A 21,544-nucleotide genomic window follows, 5' to 3' on the forward strand; every position below is an offset into this window, starting at 1 on the left:
TATCAGCAGCCCCCGCCGAGCCCGAGTATGGGGCCAGACGATCCCTGTGAAGCACCACTGCCCGCTGTCTTGCCCTCATTCTTACCTTATACACTACATCAGAGATTTTCTCTATTACCTGGCATGGCCCCTCCCAGTCGCTATCAAGCTTAGGACAACGTCCCTTCTTGCGTCTAGGATTGAACACCCACACCCTTTCGCCCTCTTGGAACTCCCGCCCTTTACCATAAGCATCGTATGCTTTCTTTTGACAAAATCCAGCATGGGCTAGGCTCTCTCGGGCCACTGCATGCACGGCATCCGTGCGATTCTGCAGCCGATGAACATAGTCCAGTCCTGCGGCTCTGGATGTTGTGGTCTCAGGTGGTCGTCCAAAAATAAGATCTACAGGCGTCCGCAACTCCCTCCCCATCATAAGCTCTGCTGGGGTGCACACAGTGGACTCCTGTACTGCAGATCGGTAGGCAAACAAAATGAGAGGCAGGTGTTGGTCCCAGTCCCGTTGGTCATCAGAGGTTAAGATAGCCAGTTGGGTGGCCAGGGTCTGATTGAACCTCTCTACCAACCCATCACTTTGAGGATGGAGAGGTGTAGTTCTGGTCTTCCTGATACCCAGCCGCTCGCAGAGCTCAGTGAATATCTGTGCCTCAAAATTGCGTCCTTGATCACTATGAATCTCCACTGGGATGCCGAATCTGGTGAACATGCCCTCTAGGAGGCAGTCAAGGATGGTGCTCGCTTCTTGGTTAGGGATCGCATACGCCTCTGGCCATTTTGAAAAATAATCCATAGCCACAAGGACGTAACGATTTCCCCTCTCTGACAGGGGAAAGGGCCCCAGTACATCCACTCCAACTCTCTCCATAGGGGCACCAACCTGGTGCCGCTGCAGGGGTGCGTGTGATTGCCCAGCTGGTCCCTTCTTGGCTACGCATTCATCACATTGGCGGCAGAATGTTTCCACATCTTTGTGGTGTCGCCCCCAGTAGAACTTCCCCTGCAGTTTCCGTAATGTCTTGTAAAAACCAAAGTGGCCGGCTCCCTAGGCCCCATGCACTGCCCTCATCACTCTCTCTCGCAGGGACTTGGGCACAACCAACTGCCAGACAACCTGGTCACCGGGCACATGCCAGGCCCGGTACAGCACTCCTTCGCGCAGGCTTAGGGAGTTCCACTGCCCAAGCAGTGCTTTAATGGCTGGGGACACTGGTGCACTCTCCTCCCGTCCAGGCCTCACCCCTCCCTGTTTCCACCTCACCACTGGCCCCAGGTCCGGGTCTGCCTCCTGGAGCTCTCGCAGTTCTTCCACTGACATTCCATCCAGTGGCCTAGGTGTGTGCTGGGTTCTCACCTGAGCTACCTGCCCCCTGTGCTGTTCCCTCTCTTCCAGCCTCAAGCAGTGTCGGCAGGCCCCTTCTGCACAGGGTCGGCATGAGAGCGCATCTGCATTACGTTGTGTAGCAGTCCTGCTCTGTGTTCAATATGGAAGTCATACCCTTGCAGAATTTCAATCCACCGGGCTACTTGCCCCTCCGGTTCCCTGAAACTGAGTAACCAACGGAGGGCAGCATGGTCACTCCTCAGTAGGAAGTGTCGGACAGCAAGCACCACAGCCAGCAGCTCACGTCTGGTTACACAATAATTTCATTCCGCTGGGCTCAGAGACTTACTGTAATAAGCAATCACATGTTCCCCATCTGTACACTGTGACAGCACTGCACCGACTCCGTTTTCGCTGGCATCTGTGTCCAAAATAAAGAGCTGGCCGGGTTTGGGTAAGGACAGAATGGGTGCATTTACCAAGGCTTGCCGGAGTGCTAGGAACGCCTGCTCACAGTCTGAGTCCCACTGAAAGTCTCGCCCTTTCTCCAGCAGCCTATGCAATGGCTTGGCCACATCAGCAAAGGACCGGATGAATCGGCGGTAGTATGAAGCAAGGCCAAGAAACCCCCGAACCTCTTTTCTGCTACAGGGGATGGGCCACTCCTGCACTGCTCTGACTTTGTCAGGATCTGCTGAGACTCCGTGGGGCCCCACTATGTGCCCCAGGAAGCGTGTCTCTTTTCGCAGCAGGGTGCACTTCTTGGGATTAAGGCGGAGGTTTGCCATCTTGAGGCACTCAAACACTTTACGGAGGTTGTCCAGTGCAGAAGTGAAGTCAGCAGCATGAACCAAAACATCATCCAGATAGATCACACAGGCAGAGCGTGACAGAGGGCTCAAGACTTTCTCCATGAGGCGTTCAAAGGTGGCCGGGGCATTGCAGAGGCCAAATGGCATGACTGTGAATTGCCACAAGCCAATGGAGAATGCTGTTTTGGGTCGGGCTTCTGGAGTCAGTTCCACCTGCCAATACCCACTTCTAAGGTCAAGTGAACTGAACCAACATGACCCGGCTACTGAATCGAGGGCTTCGTTGACTCTGGGAACTGGGTAAGAGTCTTTCTGTGTCACCTCATTTAAACGTCGATAGTCAACACACAACCTTAATCGGCCGTCTTTCCTTGTGACTGGCACAACAGGACTGATTCCCAGAAAGCAGCTAGCCTAGCTACAGCACTGGAGGGGCTGGCTCGCCAAGCTTTGCTGGACATTAGCCACCAAGGAGGGGTCTCCTATGCTGTGATGGTGGCAGCCCTGCAACGGCGGTTTGGCAAGCCTGTATCTGTCCTGGGTTTGAGGGACCAGTTTCACCAGCGCAGCAGGCAGGATAAAGAAAAACTAGGTGTGCTGGCCGCTGATGTCTTACGCCTAGCCAGCCGGGCCTACCCTATGTTACCTCCAGCATCAGTCCAGAGCCTAGCATTGGATGTGTTTTTGAGAGGTCTAAGGCCGGGTCAACTGCGGCAGCAGGTGCGCCTGGGCCATCCTGCAACACTAAGAGGCACTGCACCAAGCAGAGGAAATAGAGGCCATCTTGATGGATGGGGCCGGATCAGCCATGCGTCATCCTGTGGTAAGAGCAGCAACCGAGATGCCAGAGGGTCACCCTGTAGTGAGTGCAGCACGTCCAAAGGAGCTAAAGCGGTGCTGGGCCTGTGGGGAGCTTGGACATCTGCAACGACAGTGCCCCAGCAACCGCCCTCCCCCCAGGGTCAGCGCCGGGAAATGACAACGGGTCAGTGTAACCGGGGACAAGCTGACCTGTATGCCCCCTCCTTCCCCGGAAGAACCAGAACGACTGAGTGTGGGCCGGCTGGGCCATGGAGGCACCCTGCGAGTGATGTGCCATCTCCAAGGGGTGCATTGCAGGGCTCTCGTGGACACTGGGTCAGATATCAGTCTGGTGAGGCCTGATGTGTTACCTCATGTTGAGTTCCGTCCAGCCAATAGGGTCATGGAGACAGTGACTGGTGATCTGGCACCAATGCAAGGCTGGTGCACCTTGTCACTGGGGTTGGGTGATAGCCATATAGAAGCAGAATTCTGGTTGGCTGACATAATGGAGGACTGTATCTTAAGGGTGGACTGTTTGGAAGCAGTGGGGGCTGTAGTAGATGTGGGGAGGTGCATCTTGTCAGTGGGTGATGCCCTGGTAGCACTCAACACACCAGATCCGACATCTTGCACAGTGAATGATTCAACGACAGTAGAGAGTCTAGGCATGGATGATGGACCTACCTGGGAGGACATTTCTACAGAGGCCGCAGCTTCCTTGGAGGACCTGTGGGAGCGGAGCAGAGAGGGTCTGACACCAGAAGAGCAGCGGGAGCTCAAAAGCCTGCTGACGGAATACCGCCATCAGTTTGCAGCCACAGACGGTGAGTGCACCCGTACCGATATTGTGACACACAGCATAAATACTGCTGATGCTGCTCCAATACGACAACATCCCAGATGCCTGCCATTAGCAAAATTCCAGGAGGTAGAGGCCAAACTAGCAAAGATGGCAGCAGCAGGGGTGATTGAGCCAAGCGACAGCCCATGGTCATCACCATTTCACGGCAGCTGCCACCAGATTAAATTGAAAAAGGTACGCCTCCCAGCTGCTGGTACCGTCATACCGCCCCAGTTTTGGAAATGTTGTTGGCTGCTCAGGATACCTCAGGCTGGGGTTCACTGTGTGGTCTGGTGGCAGCATGAGGTGTGAGAGAGCGCGCTCCATCTTGTTAATCTGCTGCTGCAGGCGCTGTACCATCTCCGCTTGCTGCTGGAGCGTGCGGTCCCTCTGGCTGCTAGCACGGCCCGTCTTCCTCCGTACCGTGCTTCCACCGGCTCCCAGCAACGGTGTAACTTCAGCTTCCAGGGTCACCTTATCGCTTCGCGCCTGGCGCATGGATGACCTGAGCCAGATCTCCCCACCACTGTTGTCCCCCTGGCCAACGGGATGAACACTGTTTTCATCTGGATGATACACATCTTCAAGCGTTTCTGTTGGGGTACAGAGAAGATCTTCTCACTGACATCATGAGTCTTCTCATCATCTCTCTCATCCATGAAATTCTCCTTTAAGGCAGCAGACAGCCAAGATCTGAATTCAGTAGAATCTGCCATCCCACTTCTGACACCAGTGTAACAATGGTCAGGACTGCAGACTTGCCAACATATCAGCATCTAACATCATAAACTTGCCTTGTCTTGACTACATCCCTGCTATATACCCATGTGCTCTACTGAACTACAAAACGGTGACACAACATGTCTCAGACATTCCCCAGTTGATAACCACAGACAACAAGTACACACCATAAACAGTACAGAACAATGCACAATCTCAACAAGAAAACTTCTTTACTAATCGAAACCACAACAGAAATCCACTCCCAGCATGCCCTGTACCAGCCCAGGAAATAACGGTAACAGAACTCTGTTACAATACATTTGACCTAGCAGGACTGCTTATAATATATTATTTTCAATCTCGAAATCGTTCATATCAGACAATGGTGAGTGCACTTTCCCATTTACGTTTCACTGACTGGTGCATAATGTAAACAGAGAGTATTTGTAATTTTATGTATAAAACAGTGATGATGAAGTATTTGAATTTATTGCTAGACACATTAAGGTCTAGTTTTGCCATTAAGCAGTTCAATATTTAATTGAGTTTTAGCTAGACATACATAGGTAATACGTAGGTAATATATAAATAGCACATTGTGAGAAATGCTAGTTATGAAGGGGAAAAATATCTTTAGAAATAGAAAGTACCAATAAATAAGTGTCAGAGAACCACTATCATTTTCTGTTTTCAGAAAAAAAAGTGCTATGGAAAACTTCCGTGGGAAAAAAAAATATTGCAGAGCATTGCTTGTGAGGCTCCCAGATGAAATGGATTAATTTGACTGGATATCAGTCTGACGTAATACTGAATGTTTCTTTTTCATTTGTGTGTGCATGTTTCATTCTGCAAACTCATGTTCATTAAAAAAACAAAAAGGCTAGAAATAAAGAGGATGGGCATGCAGATACAGGCACTAGACATTATGAGATTTCAGTAAGATGTGATTGCGTACAGGTCTGGGTTAGAGGAACTGAATATTTATGAGTTTATGAGCTGTCAATGTATCTGTAATTTTGTAGGTATGTTCTACCATATTTTCTAAAATCTGCATTACAAAAGAACCACACCATTACCATTGTCTTGTATGTAAGGAATATTTGCAACAAGCTTGTTCTTTGAAAGTAATTCCTTGTGAAGTATGAAATGCTCAGACTTTTTGTTTATTCTTTTTTTTTTTTAGGACAGTAGACTTTTTAAATACAATGCATTTAATTCTACCCTCACATCTTCCTTCAGAAAAATGACACAGAAATGTTGTATTTATGTAAGAACTGTTCCCTGTGTGTTTTTATTTGCAGATTCCAAGTAGCAAACACGCTTTATCTAGTCTTACACAAACCATCACAGGTATTGATGGAGAACACAGACATGAATCAGACTGGTGATATGGCAGCTGTGTTATTCTGTTTTCCTCATCTGCAAGGCTCCTGTCCTCGAACACTCAGACTGTATGTTACAAGGGTGGCCATGTATGCATTTATGCTAACCACCATTCTAATGACCGTGTGTGGAAACCTTCTGGTCATAATTGCTATATCACATTTCAAACAGCTACACAGTCCCACCAATTTCATTCTCCGCTCCTTGACTGTGGTCGATTGTTGTTTAGGCTGCTTTGTTATGCCTTTCAGTATGGTCAGATCGGTTGAAGGATGCTGGTATTTGGGGAAACATTTCTGCAAAGTCCATTCCAGTCTAGACATGATGTTCTGCACTACATCTATACTGCACCTGTGTTTGGTATCAATTGACAGGTATTGGGCCATCTGTCATCCTTTACAATACAGGACAGCTGTTCCCATAATTAAGGTGATCATGTGTATTGGCATCATCTGGTTGTTTGCTTTTGTGTTTGGTTTTGGGGTTGTGTTCTCAGAGGTGAATGCAGTGGGTTTGGAGGCACTCATATTGATGAGTTCTTGTGTAGGAAGTTGTGCCTTGTTTTTTAACAAAGAGTGGAGCATCATTGCTTCTCTTGTGGCTTTCTTCATTCCAGGAGCTGTAATGACCTTCTTGTATGTTAAGATTTTTTATGTTGCTCAGAAACATGCCAAGGTCATATCTGATAGAATGGCCACAGTGTCTTTTCATGAACTAAAGAACCAAGCATCAGAGCAGAGAGAGAGGAAGGCTGCTAAAACATTGGCCATTGTAATGGGAGTGTTTCTCTTCTGCTGGCTACCCTATTTTATTACTACTATTATTGATCCTTTTATTAACTTTATGACACCTGTTGGTATTTTTGATGCTCTTGTCTGGTTTGCTTACTTTAATTCTACGTGTAACCCTATCATTTATGCGTTCTTCTATCCACATTTTCAAAATGCATTTAAAATTATAATAGGAAAGATTTTTAGCCTCAAGATTACCTCAGTTATTCTGCTGTCTTTATGATCACTGTATAAATTTCAGCATATTTATCTTTTCAACATAGCAAAATGTTTTGTTTATTACTGGATGACTGCTGGGTCTGTATCAAAAAGAGTACACTCAAAATATGGTTCTTAATAAAGTATGTCTCTTACAGGTATTTGTGGAGATCACTTGTAGAGATCTGATATGAGTCACTCTTACATAGACAACATTCGTGGAAATGTTCAACATAGAAAAAAAGGACTTAAAAGTGAAACTGGACCAGACACCCTGAGGACCACACAAATTCACATATTTGTTTGACTGATCCTATCTGCATTTTATCAAGGTTCTTCTGAATTTCACCTGATTGGCGCTAATTAGAGGTCCACAGATTATAGGTGCATATGTCCCCTATGTTAAATGGCAGAAATATTATAAGTGGAACAAACTCTAAGTGTATGCAACTGTTCTACTTCACTTGCTTGCAGGATGCACTAAATTTGACCATACAAGTTGTGCAGTGGCTAGGGACATGATCTTTAATGAAGAGGAATTTCACTCAAATCAAAGACACAATTCAAAAACAGTGCTCAGTGGAACTGGCCAAGTTCATAACTAGCAGGAAGTGACAATATAGGGACAACACCAAAGAAACACTGTCAGACAAAGTTCAGATAACAATTAACCAGGGCAGAATCATACATGGAAACTGGGACAGACAGATAAACAAGGACCAAAGGTTTGCCGTTATGGTATAAAATTCTCAGTATTTTACAGGGTAGTGACTGAGAAAGGGTCCTATGTAAGCGACTCATAGTAACCAGTTCAGTGAACTGCATATGTTAATACTCAGATGAAGAGGAACATGGTCATTCTAGAGGGAAATGAACAGTGGGCTGGTTTGAAGCAGTTTTGACAGTAGTTTTCTGGGCTACCCCTGAAGGACTGGATCAGCTACCGGACAGGTGGCTATGGGGGCATGGAGCAGGATGATCAGAGTGAGACTGATAAAGGTCTTCACTGAGAGATGGGTCAAGGATGTCATGAGCAGCAACCCAGGACTGCTCCTGAGGACCTTCCCAATCCATGAGACATTGCAGATAAGCCCGCATGGCAAGAGTCTAGCAGAGTATTAACTGTGTAGACTGGTTCACCATTAACATCCAGAGGAGTGGGGAGGTGTCAGAAGGGGAAGAAGAAGTTTCATGAGACTGTGCAACACCAGCTTCAAAAGACCAATGAGGATGGTATGGGCAATTCTGTGTCTAGGAGGTAACTTTAGACAATATGGGACAAGATTAACACTTTTGATCATTTTACATGGTCCTGTATAACTTGGGCTGAGTTTCTAGGATGGGCGATGGGGTTGATATCCTTAGTCAACAGCCAAAACTGTTGTCCAGGGTGAAGCAATGGAGGGGATGGCAGTAATGATCAGCAAACATCTTTTGTGCCCATGTGGCTCTCATGAGTTGTACATGGGCTGCCTTCCACGTTTGGCTGCTTCTTCTGAGCTATTCATCAGTGTTAATTTCGTTGACGAAAACTGTGACGAAAACTGTGACAAAAAATGTTCGTCAAATAACTTTTTTCCACAACGAAAACGAGACGATGACTAAATAAAAATGCACCTTTGAAAATAAAAACTGGCGAATTATATCATCATTTTCGTTGACGAATACTAACAAATGATAATGTCAGACGTACGATGACGTATGATCAATAATGCTAAAAGTCCCGTGATGTACGATAATTTGATCATTTTGTGACACTTAGCATGAGTAGTCGTAATGAGGATAGGCTATCTCATTTTAATTTATTTCCCGGCACAATCAGGATAGTAAAATATGGATCTTGCGTCGATGTTTACGCATCTCTTCTCAACTCTTTCCAGCCAATCATTCTTGTTGTGATGATTAACTCACAAGAACGAATGTCGTTAACTTAACCATTAATCAAATCTTCTCTAGAAATCAGAAGTTTGGGGTATTTTATACTGACTACAGTAAATTACGGACCAGTACTATATTTACCCAGTGCAATGCAATTATCGTTATAATATAACAAGTTAAATGAGCTCGTCAAATGAACGCCCGCTCATTTGAAGAGAGTTTGCACTAGATATAGCTTACTGCTGCATCCACGTGAAAACAGCAAAAAAAAACCCAAAAAAAACAAAAAACCTTATGATGCTTTAAGATTTCCCATCTGGCCATGCTGCTGGCAAATCATATCATGGCTGCTCTCGGAAGAAGAAAAAGAATGGATTTGTGACAAATTTGAGCTATAATACAACTGAAAATTAAACGCACTGCAAACTGTGGGTGCAAAATCGGTGGGAAAAATACCTCAAACCTCAAGAGGCATTTGAAGACGCACCACCAAGAAATATATGATCAGAAAAGTTAGACTTTTATCAAAATCAACTTAAAGGCTTGACTTTGTTAACTAGAAGCAGACGGCTATGGTTTCTTGTTCACTTGTTCACTTCACAAATTGACGAAAATATGACAAATGCATTTGACTGAAATTTGACTAAAACTTGTCTAGTTTTCATTGCCTAAAACTAGACTAAAACTGATAATGATCAAATGACTAATATATGACAAAAATGAATTTTTGTGTTTTAGTCAAAAGACTAAAACTAAGACTAAATCAAAATCACCTGCCAAAATTAACACTGATATTTATCCATGGCTGGGACAGAGGAGGCTGGTAATCTTGAACACACTACGGTGTTAGTCTTAGAAAACTGTGAAATAGTGAATTCTGTGCATTCTCTGCCCAGCTCCAATCTTTTTGATTGATGAAACAATACTGGTGTAGGTAGTATGTGTTCGTGGTTATTATCTGGAGAACAGTGTTAGAGAAATAAAGATGGGTCTGTATGGAATAGCAGGGGAAAAGTGCAAAAGTTAGGATGATGAGGATATACCAGTGTTAGAACACTGGTATACATGTCCAATTCATCACACTCTTCATTATTTAGCTCTGTGATATCTATCAGACAGAAAGTATCAATACAAAGTGTCAAAAACATTACTGGTGAAACACACTGCTATATCTCAGTGTGGCAGGGTGACGCCGAACTGGGGTTCGGGTTGCCCAAAACACACCAAAAACAAACAAAAAAAAAATGGCTCCACCACAAATAGCACATAAGTGCAAGGTGTTTTATTTATAGTGCAAAAAAAAAAAAAAATGGTCCCAACCAAAGTGAAGAAAAGTGAAAAAAATGTCCAAAATAGCAAATATTTACAGTGAAAGAATATGTATATATATATTTACAAGAAAAAAACAAACAAACAAACAAAAAATATATAGATAAACAAATAAACAAATAAACAAATTGCTACTTTCAATTTCTCAAAACCAATTCACCACACCACACCACACCACACCACACCACACCACACTCTGTTCTCCTGATTCCCTCAACCTACAATGATGAAAAGCCCCCTTTTGTACTGTAAGCCCCTCCCCTCGGAACATACCAGCTACCCTCTGTTAATTTAAAATAAGATAGAAACTAATTATCCACCCCAGTGCATATACACAATCACAAACCCAAATTTACACTCTACAGTAATGTTTTATCTTTTACTAGTTCTGGCTAGTAACAGCCGATCGTTACATTTTAACGTAAAAACCCCTTTTTCCTGGAGTGGCCCCTTCCCCGTGTGCATCATGCAGGCGCCACTCCAGCTTAACCAAATAAATGAACTGTTTGGTCCTCCCCTGCACCGGTAGTCCCATGCTACTGTGACTGTGTGTGTGTGTGCGTGTGTAATATGATAAGGACGGTAACGGTAAAACAAACAGTAAAGACGCTAACAAACATTTAAGTGTAATTAGGGGTGTTTGTGGGGTGTTTTAAACTGTAAGATTGTGAACGTGAATTGGAAATGTTTGTGTGTATGAAACCGGATAACCTGCTGCGTGCTTCGAGTGTGCACCCTCGAAGTTAGCGTAGTATTTTATTGGAGTATGTGCATTATTGATATGTATGAATGACGTACACGTAACAGGACACAAACACGAACGAACACTGTACAACTAAGGAAAAGCGGTTAGTTTGGGGGGAAAAAGATGCTGCTCATGGCCTGAGACAGAGCCCTCTGTCACACTCAGACAGCACCTCCCACATATTTGACAGACACATCATTTCGGATGGCCTATATTTAGCTGACGTGAAAGCAAATATGAACATTCTGTTTTCGCTCTTTTTCTACAGATCATTGTCGATATTAGAGAGGAACTCACTGTAGCAAGCTGGTGTTAATCATATCTTTAAACTGAAACAAACACACAACATTTTTCTTTAACACAACAGACTTACTTGCCCCTCCATTGGCACACTGAGTGTGGTATAAACTAGGAACTGATGAACAGTGTATGTTACCAGTTCTTTCTTATGCGCTTTTTACAGTGATTAATATTGAAAGACACTGCACTGACTAAATAACCAGTTAACAGTGCGACTCTGAAAGTCATCATGATTATTTCTAATATATGTTAAGAACCTGCCAAAGTCACTGATAAAATTTGCCAAGAAATAAAATTAGTTTTATTTCAAAACTCATGCTCCAAAAATACTGAAGAAAAAGCAGAAGCCGCATGCGGCCTGCTGTGAGAGAGTCTCTCTGATAAATGGAGGCTGAATAAGCAGCCATCGCTGACCTTCCTGAGTAGGTAAACAGAAACAAAGGGTTGGATGGTGCAGGGCTGCTGGTGACTTTTAAAAACGAGGCCACAAACAACACACACCGCCCGCCTGGCTGCCTGTCTGTGCTCCATTCAAACGGACCGACTTCACGCTACAAAGCCAGATGGAGCTTCAGAAATTCAGTTTAACTACAGTGCGCTAGCTAGGCTAACATGATGCTAGCATTAGCTGGAAACGGAAACCTCGCTTCTTCAGCTTACCTTGCAACTGATTAGCTCGACTAAACAGTCAAACACGCATTTCTGTACTGTCCACATAAATTATAATTATCTTATTGTCAAACACATGCTTCTGTATTATCCAAACAAATTATAGTTACTTAATACTTACCCAGATCAATGTATGTCTGCGTCTTCGTTTCTCGGTTTCAATCTAATGTATGTTAAAGTTGTCAGTCTTTTGTCCGCCTTCTCCTCCTCCACACCTACCTTTGACTTTTGAATTTTGAGTGACCGATCATTCAAAACAAGCCACTCTGGCATTCTGTACTGCTATCACCAGAAATTTGTATCCTGTCCAGTTGTGTGTGTGTGTGTGCATGTGTGTGTCATGAAGCAGCGGGAAAATACATTCTTATAGATACATTTTTTAATAAAGAGCAGTAACGCCACAAGTTATTTGTATGGCATATTTTAAACATATTTATATAAATATATTTAAGTTTTTGAACAGCACTAATTATGTTCAAAAATGTCAGAAAGACTAATTTGGACGTATTGAACACAACACAACACAACACAACACACGTTTTCATCAAAATACAATGGTCTGAAATGGATGTCCATCCTGGGCTAAATTTGGACCAAATCAGATGGAATAAACACAGCCCAATTTTCAATGACTATTTTTGGGCTAAATAAAGGTCATAATGGGCCGGCCAGTGTTATCCCAAAAACAATGTCCATGGGCATCTGGTGCTTGGTGGGTGAGGACTTCAGTCCTAAGATTCTATATAGCAAGTCATGTCAATGTCGACTGTAAAACAATAGATATATAATGAAAAAAGAGGATGTTTGCAATTTTACATCCATAAAACAGCAATGATGAAGTCTGTAAATTTATTGCTAGGCACATTAAGGTCTAGTTTTGCCATAAAGCAGTTCAATATATAATTAGTTTTAGCTTGACATACATTGGTAATACGTAGGTAATGTATAAACAGCACATTGTGAGAAATGCCAATTATGAAAGGAGAAAAAAAACCTTTGGAAATAAAAAGTTCCGATTAATAAGTAATAGAGAACCACTATCATTTTCTGTTTTCACTCAAAAAATGGGCAAATAGAAAACTGCAGTGGAAAAAAAAAATCCTGCACTGCATTGCTTGTGAGCAAGTTCCCAGATGAAATGGTTTAATTTGACTGGATATCACTTCAATGTAGTACTGAATGCCTTTTCCCCCTTTTGTGGGTGGGTGTTTCATTATACAAACTTTCCTGTATCTTTTCAAGTATATAAAGACCAGGGGTAAAAAGGCTGGATATGCAAGTACAGGCACTGGACAGGTATGAGATTTCAGTAAGATGTGATTGGGCATATGCTTGGTTGAGAGGAACTAATCATTTACTCTGAGGTCATTCAAAAATGTTTCTAAGTCAAACTGAGTTTATGAGTGGTCAATGTATCTGTAATTTTGTAGGTACGTCCTCCCATATTTTGACCATTTTTTTGCAACAAGCATGCATTTCTTTGACTTTAATTCCTTGCGAAGTATGGAATAATTGCAATTTTTAGATCGTTTTTTCAGAAGAGATTTTTTAGTACAAGGAATTTAATTGTACTCTCACATCCTCCTTCAGAAAAATTACACAGAAAAGTTATATTTATGTAAGATTTTTTTTTTTCATTGACCGTGTGTTTTTATTTGCAGATTGCACATAGTAAAGACACTTTCCAAGTCTTTCATAAACTTTCACAGTTGTCAATGGAGAACACAGGCATGAATCAGACTGGTGAAACGGCAGCTGTGTTATTCTGTTTTCCTCATCTGCAAGGCTCCTGTCCTCGAACACTCAGACTGTATGTTACAAGGGTGGCCATGTATGCATTTATGCTGACCACTATTCTTATGACTGTGTGTGGAAACCTTCTGGTCATCATCTCTGTATCCCATTTCAAGCAACTGCACAGTCCTACCAATTTCATCATACTTTCATTGGCTGTGGTCGATTGTTGTTTAGGCTGCTTTGTTATGCCTTTCAGTATGGTCAGATCTATTGAAGGCTGTTGGTATTTGGGGAAACATTTCTGCAAAGTCCATTCCAGTCTAGACATGATGTTTTGCACTACATCTATACTGCACCTGTGTTTGGTATCAATTGACAGGTATTGGGCCATCTGTCATCCTTTACAATACAGGACAGCTGTTCCAATATCTAAGGTGATCATGTGTATTGGCATCATCTGGTTGTTTGCTTTTGTATTTGGTTTTGGGGTTGTGTTCTCAGAAGTGAATAAAGTAGGTTTAGAGGCACTCATATTAATGAGTTCTTGTGTAGGAAGCTGTGCCTTGTTTTTTAACAAGGAGTGGGGCATTATTGCTTCTCTTGTGGCTTTCTTCATTCCAGGAGTTGTGATGACCTGCTTGTACATTAAGATTTTTCATGTTGCTAGGAAACATGTCAGGGTTATTTCCAACAGAGTGGCCACAGTGTCTTTTCATGAGCTAAAGAACCAAGCATCAGAGCAGAGAGAGAGGAAGGCTGCTAAAACATTGGCCATTGTAATGGGAGTGTTTCTGCTCTGCTGGCTGCCCTTTTTCATTACCACTGTTATAGATCCTTTTATTAACTTTATGACACCTGTTGGTATTTTCGATGCCCTTGTCTGGTTTGGTTACTTTAATTCAACGTTTAACCCTATTATCTATGCATTCTTCTATCCACATTTTCAAAAGGCATTTAAGGTTATATTAACAAATTTTTTCTGTAATGTGAACACAGTTTGAATACCTTCACAACTTAAGATTATAAAAGAGCAAAATCAAACAAAGATAACCATGACTGTGAACTAGGAAATACAACTTATTTTCCTTTGCTTCAAAATCATTGCAGACTGAAGTAAGATTACATTACATCAGTTTTAACTTCATGAAATTATGCATATTTGGTGATAATATTTTTGTTATCACAATTTTGTTTGATATGGCAATATTTTCACAAGTCCATATTCTTTTTTTGTCATTTGTAATATCACATTTCCACAGTCAGTTTTATCAAGGCTCTTTCTTCACTGTCGGTGTCACATGCATTCTTAAAGCAGCAGTTGCATTATGGTAAGGGAACTAGCTGTGTAACCTTTGTTTGCTAAGAGTGAAAAATATTATGACTACATTTTGAGCAAAGGAAAGTAAGTTTGAATTGTTTTAAATAATTATTTCCAGATAGAATATGAATGTAGTAAAACCTGAATCTAGAACCTGAACAGTAGAATCTGTCTCTACTAATTAGGAAAGTTTCCCCTATTCAGGGACATCTGTTTACTGATGAATTACCATTGTGGACATGCTGACCCTGGTCTCTGGAAAAGCACAAAAATACTATAAAAAATCAGAATCAGAAAGCATTTTATTAATCAAAAATAGACACAACTGTAGGGGTATCAAAACAACAGAACAACAGAATGCAAAATTATATACTCACAATATAAATTTTAAGGGTCAAATAATTGTGATCTGTTTATACAAATGAGTATTTCTGCTGTAATGTACATAAATTCCTAATACAACAATAACATTTAGTGTCACACTGCACGTTCTCTCAGAATGTCTCAATGCCTTGATGACGGGTGGTGGCGATGATTCAGCGTTTACATGCAGGACATATTTCAGAACTGAACTACCTTGTAAAACAAGGTATAAAATGTTATACTCTCAGAAAATTGCCAAGGTACAAAATAAAGAGTGACCAGTGACACATCAGAATGAATAATCTTGTACGCATACATATTGGACATTGTTTTGACAAAGGTATCAGGTCCAAAAAGCAAAACAGAAACAAATACATCAATAAAAATTTTTGTTCATGAAAAAGTTTGTGCTTAGGTAGCATGGTTTTAAATTCCACTATGCCCCTGTTCTGATATTGTGAGTTAAAATCTCCATGCTACCACTAGGTGGCATGGGCATCGATAAGAACAGACCAGTCCATGTTCTGGGAGGGCTAGCTGGATATGCTGCCTGCTCCTCGTCACCACAGTAACTCAGCAACTCCTCGTGTCAACAGAATGTCCACAGAGTTGTGTGCAAATCCAGGAAAACAATGCAGGCCTCACTTTACACAACATTCTGGTGGAGATGCTTGTACAGTGGCAGATGAAAAGAAACTCTGGTTTACTCTGCATGTTGTAACAAAAAAAAAAAAAAACCTGTGTCTCACCAGTCTATAGAAGTTGGCGAACCGCTTCAAACAATTTGCCCCACAATAAAGGTAAAATGGGGAAAAAAATGATCAAAAAGTGAAAAAAGATCAACTGCGTGCATCCACGGCCCCCCCCCCCCCCGCCATATAGTAATCCTTGTAAAGTGCAACATGAATCCACACAACTGTTGTCCAACCACAAACAGAAGGTGATGCCACCTCTCATGCTGCGCCACTTCTGCCCCCTTCCAGCTGGCAGTACATAAAAAACTTTGTCCTGTCCAACCAACACCTCCAACTGATTGGCAGACCAATAGATGGGACCTCAGTCCTTTACCCGTGTTTTTTCTATGGCTTGGTATCCGATAGACACATCTCCCAACTGTCTGTTTATTAATAAAACAATTATATCAACAAACATTTCAGTCAGTACACAAGGAAGAAAAGCAAAAATTAAAAAAAAAAAAAAAAACACATTAAAACATATATTTTTTTAATGGGTGACCATTACAATGTATTGTAGGATGGATGTGCAATTCCTCATCTTCTTGGACAAGTGCAGAGTCATGCAATAGTGGGTGCACCTACAAGAGTCAGGTTACTGGACATGTTGAATGGTGAGAAAAATTAGTATGAATCAGTAAGTAAGCAAATAAATAAATAAATAAACTTGGGGACCTAGTTAATATTTTTATGGCTGAAATTACTGGAAGTTCAAAATATTCAGCTGTACGCTAAATTCCTCAACAAACCTTTCCTGTTGTACTTCAAAACAATTCAAACAACAAAACCAATGTATTAGCAGAAATTAAAAAAAAGAAACAACGAGTCTTATTCAAATATGCACCACTTCACGTGCTTTGCAGGGGGGTAACTATCTTTAGCCATACTAACGGCAGCATGCCCTCTAGCCTTCCAGGTAGGTAAGGGGAATTCATGGAATACGTGCAAGTTAACTGATTATTCCTAATGTTGTGTTTTTGTTTTTCATACATCTTCTTATGCTCAAACTTGGACACATCATCAGTGTTGTATCCTGGAGTCATCGGGTGCTTCTGGTCTCACAACAGACACCCTCATCCAGGCAACCTGACTGAGTTTGATCAAGCCTCAGCCTGTGTCCAAGTGGCATTCTACTCACCCACTGGTCCCCTCTTTTCAGCTAGAGCCATCTGGATGCTTTCTCCACCACCTCCACGTTGTTGCTGATGGCTCTTCTCCTGCTCACTCCCGTGATGCCCTGGGTTCTGTAGGCCTTGCTGAGGGAATGACTTACAAACCCCCGACTGCCCACCTCCATTGGCATGCACCTGATCTTCCACCCGTTCCCGTGGCAGTTCTCCATCAGCTCCTGATACTTCACCCTCTTCCTCTCATGCACATCTTCCATCCTCTCCTCCCAGGGCACAGTCAGCTCAAGTAAGATGAGCTGTCTTGTGGCCTCAGAGATCAGGATCATGTCTGGTCTCAACGAGGACTTATGTGGTAGAATTTTCAGCTGCCTCTCCAGGTTGACTGCCATCACCCATTCTCATGCCATGGAGAGTTAGCTAATAGTATGTTCCTTGGGTCATTCCTTTGGCTGCTGTCTCTCCCTGACAAGCGCTATCATCTTGGCGTGTAGCGTGGACGTATCTGCTGTCACTGATTCCCTTGCTGATTGCCTCAGTGATGGACTTGAGCATGCCCATGTGTTCGAGGACCCCCGGTATGCCCCCCTTCAGTACCGACATGTCGATGTACTAAGCAGGAATTTGGAGAGTTTTTTTGGCCACAATGCTGAAGAAGATCTTGCTCTCCACGCTGAGCAAGGAGATGATTGGTTGATGTTCTCGGATCTCTCCTCTTTAGTCATGTATACACCGCCAGCATATCTTCATGACTGGGCAAACTTCCCTCTCCTCCAGATCACCTTCAGGGCCCTCCAAAGCCAATGGAGTAGCTTCAGGCAGTTCATATAGTCCTTATAGGGCACTCCACTTTGGCATTGTGCCAAGCTAGATCTCGCCCTCTTCACCACTTTCTCCACTTCACGCAGACGGAGCTCCTTCAGATTGAAGTACTGAAGTCTGCTGTTGGCTCTGGTGGTGTTACCAGCACATTACATGCACCCAGTAGTCTCTTCTGGTGTTGCTGTAAGTGCGCTTATGGTAGTCGTTGATGGCGCCTCTGGAGCAGGTCAAGCGGCTGGTCCTCTTCTGACCAAGGAGCTGCTTGGTCAACTTGAAGAGGTTGGCTGTGAATCCTGCTCTCTTTCAGCTTAATATCATTATAATTTTTTTTTAAATATCAGTGTATAACAGTCCAGATTGCTCTTCAGGCTTAAAGCAGAAAGTCATAGATAGGTGTTATATATGGCCTAGGTATGAATGTGTGTGAGTGTGTTTGTCTGTATGTCTTCCCTGCGATGGACTGATGACCTGTCCAGGGTGTTTCCCCGCCTTTCGCCCTTTGAGCGTTGGGATAGGCTCCAGCACCCTCTGCCACTCTACCGCGACCGTAACTAGGATAAGCGGCATAAATTCTCTGTTATCAGCTGTATAATGCTCACTATTCAAAAACAGAATCACAAACATTATTAGAACAGAAATGTTAAAGTGCTGATTCTACCCAGCCAGTTCATTTGCTTACAATGTAAATAATAATGATTGTGAATAATGAGCATGATGATCTAAGAGGAAATTCAATAAATCTTATTAAGCCCACTAAAAATCAGCAGAAAGCTATTTCTTGCACTGTATTGGATCTTCAGATTGTTTCATTGTGTGACTACCTGCTGTTTAATCATTAAATCATTTGATAGTAGTCACTATACATCCCAATGCTTCCTGTTTAATCCCTAATTAAAGCAACAGTTGTCCTCATGCTTGTTAGCATTTGCAGACTTATATGCATCATATAATTGTATTTGATGTGTTTCCAACTGCAACCTCTTTCAGTTAAGCTTTGCATTTAAATGTAGTATGGAGTGGAACCAAATTTCCTTGTCTTATCTATTGTTCGACTGAATGTAAATACATGGTTTGCCATTATCTGCTGTTGTGTTGTCAGCTTTCTTTCATTGTCACCTTTTTCCTTTCAAATTAGTGTGTTTTCCCTTTGCTGTTTGATCATCTGCCATTGGAGAACTATCTCAGTGGGGATTACAGCTGAGCTGAATAAGGAATATAAGTATCACCCTTCATTCGATTTGAGGCCACTACAGTAAGAACATTCCAGGGGCAATGACCCATTAAAAAGTCTCTTTGTTGATTTCCATTTCCATTTGGAACCAGGGATAAAACACAAAGGCGATATGGATGCAATGAATTTGTCAGCCTTCAAAGGAGCTGATTCAAGCCAGTTTTGCTATCCAGCAGTGAATGACTCTTGTGTGAAGGGGACCTACAGTAAAGGAGCTCAGATCATCTTGTATATTTTATTGGTTGTAAGCATGGTGGTCACCATACTTGGTAACTTGGCAGTCATTGTGTCTATAGCACATTTCAGACAGTTGCACACACCAACCAACATGCTTGTGATGTCTCTGGCACTTGCAGATATGCTGCTGGGAGTGTTTGTCATGCCGTTTAGCATTGTAAGGTCTGTTGAAGGATGCTGGTACTATGGTGATGCTTTCTGTTTGTTGCACTCCAGTTTTGACATGTTCCTTACATCTGTGTCCATATTCCACCTGATTTGTATAGCTATAGATCGATACCAAGCTGTTTGTAATCCGCTACATTACCCAACCAGGATGACTATACCCGTGGCATGGCTCATGATTGCTTTGAGTTGGGGTGTTGCTGCAATCTATTCTTATGGACTTTTGTATTCTAAAGCAAATATAGCTGGACTAGACGAGTTTATTGAATCAATATATTGCTTCGGGAGTTGTAATTTGTTATTTAATGCATTGTGGGGAGCACTAGACACGCTGATAGCTTTTCTCCTACCATGCTCTGTCATGGCAGGATTATATGCAAAAATATTTTTAGTCGCAAAAAAACACGCTAAGAAGATTGGTGAAGCAGGCCTCAACCACAGAAATTGCAACAAGGAAAACAGAAATCAAATTTCTCAGAGTTCTGAGCGCAAGGCTGCAAAAACATTAGGCATTGTTGTGGGTGCATTTATCTTCTGCTGGATGCCTTTCTTTATTAACTCTCTGGTTGATCCTTATACAGATTTTGCAACCCCAAACATTTTCTTTGAAGTGTTTGTGTGGCTGGGCTACTTTAATTCTACAATAAACCCTATCATATATGCACTTTTTTATCCATGGTTCAGAAAATCGATTTATCTAATTGTTTCATTAAAGATATTTCAGACACATTCCTGTGATATAAATGTCTTTACCCCTTAACTTTTCACCAGTTTTTACTTCCCTCCCTCTGTATGTCACAAATGGCCTTCATACAGTTCAAACAAATCTGTCATGCATGTGAAAGTAAGACTATGCAGAATAACATTTTTCATAATATGGCACTTTTTCCACATAGTATGAAAGAGCATTTTTTTTCAGTATTTAAAAACACATACATTTACAAATCGCGAACAGGAAAAATTGAGAGATATAATGTGAAGAAAAAAGAAAGAAAAGGAAAGAGACTGTTAAAAATTAATGCAGAACTGTGAAGGGAGGAAATAGCACCCAGCATGAAGAATCAGGAAATTAACGTTTCTATTTTCTGTCTCTGTTTAACCATCTGTGGTTCAGTCAAAAATGTTCTGTATATTCTACAGCATAATGACATTCTAGGAGCTCTCATATAAAACAACCAAAATTAGTTTTGTGGTTTATGTATTTGACTTTTTATTCGCCAAACAACTGTAATCTTTTGAATATAAAACATTTGCACAACCATTGATACACTATTGTATTTTGAGTGTTGTATTATGGTAGGTGTTAGAAATACAATGATAGTTTCACTTCCCCTTGCCTTACTCTGTTGCTCTCTCTAAAATGCTCATACTTTTATGGATGGAGAATGTGGAACTGCTGCTTTACTATTACTAGTAGAATAGCTTGTAATACTTTATATGTATAGAAACAAGTTGTAATATTAACACTATAATTATGTACCTCCAATAATTATTTAATGGATCAACATATTACTAAAAAGCCTAAAGTTTTAGCATGAAAAATCAGTTTGGAGATCTTAATCAGAATTCATAGTATGACAGTATTAACTGCCTGGGTTATGGTTAAATAAGGGTTAGATTTTTGCTTTTGATTGGCTGCTGAGGCAAAATGCTTCACAACATAGCTGATGGTCCTGTTATTATTCTACAGTAAAATATAATTCAGGGAGAGAGAGTTGCAACATTTCAGATTTTCCACAACTGTAGCCGTTTTCTTTAGCTATTAATTTCCCAGTAATTTTTCAATATTAATCAATTTAAAAAGACCCCCTCTTGATAAAAGAGTCCAGATACTAATATTATAAGCCTAATGAAATGTTGCTGAAACACACTTAATGATTAAAATATACACAGTACAAAGTGTTTTGCTTAGCTTATTTATCTTAAAGTTTCAATAGTGCTATAGATATGAGATAATTAAGATATAGAAGTTACGCATAAACATTAGGGTTTGAGCCAATAGCAGTCCCTGACATT

General features: G+C 41.8%; 3 protein-coding genes and 1 pseudogene across 3 annotated transcripts; 3 read left to right on the plus strand and 1 right to left on the minus strand.

The window, feature by feature from the left end:
- The window catches only part of LOC115819351 (uncharacterized), a 91,206-nt pseudogene extending 72,744 nt beyond the window's left edge, over nt 1-18,462 (minus strand).
- LOC115818301 (trace amine-associated receptor 4-like) lies at nt 5,858-6,898 on the plus strand. The gene has a single exon (XM_030781649.1). The coding sequence runs from the start codon at nt 5,858-5,860 to the stop codon at nt 6,896-6,898; it is 1,041 nt and encodes a 346-aa protein (XP_030637509.1).
- On the plus strand, nt 13,525-14,532 carry LOC115818303 (trace amine-associated receptor 4-like). The gene has a single exon (XM_030781652.1). It carries the CDS (start codon nt 13,525-13,527, stop codon nt 14,530-14,532), a length of 1,008 nt encoding a protein of 335 aa, XP_030637512.1.
- Nucleotides 18,463-19,247: 785 nt separating the features above from the next.
- On the plus strand, nt 19,248-20,288 carry LOC115819353 (trace amine-associated receptor 13c-like). The gene has a single exon (XM_030782916.1). The coding sequence runs from the start codon at nt 19,248-19,250 to the stop codon at nt 20,286-20,288; it is 1,041 nt and encodes a 346-aa protein (XP_030638776.1).
- Nucleotides 20,289-21,544: the final 1,256 nt, after the last annotated feature.

This window comes from Chanos chanos, chromosome 8 (assembly GCF_902362185.1).
Source record: "Chanos chanos chromosome 8, fChaCha1.1, whole genome shotgun sequence".
NCBI lineage: Eukaryota > Metazoa > Chordata > Actinopteri > Gonorynchiformes > Chanidae > Chanos > Chanos chanos.

What these genes read in the sequence shown, in the direction of transcription:
- LOC115818303 (XM_030781652.1), top strand. Translation starts at nt 13,525, where the DNA reads ATGAATCAGACTGGTGAAACGGCAGCTGTGTTATTCTGTTTTCCTCAT.
- LOC115819353 (XM_030782916.1), top strand. Translation starts at nt 19,248, where the DNA reads ATGAATTTGTCAGCCTTCAAAGGAGCTGATTCAAGCCAGTTTTGCTAT.
- LOC115818301 (XM_030781649.1), top strand. Translation starts at nt 5,858, where the DNA reads ATGGAGAACACAGACATGAATCAGACTGGTGATATGGCAGCTGTGTTA.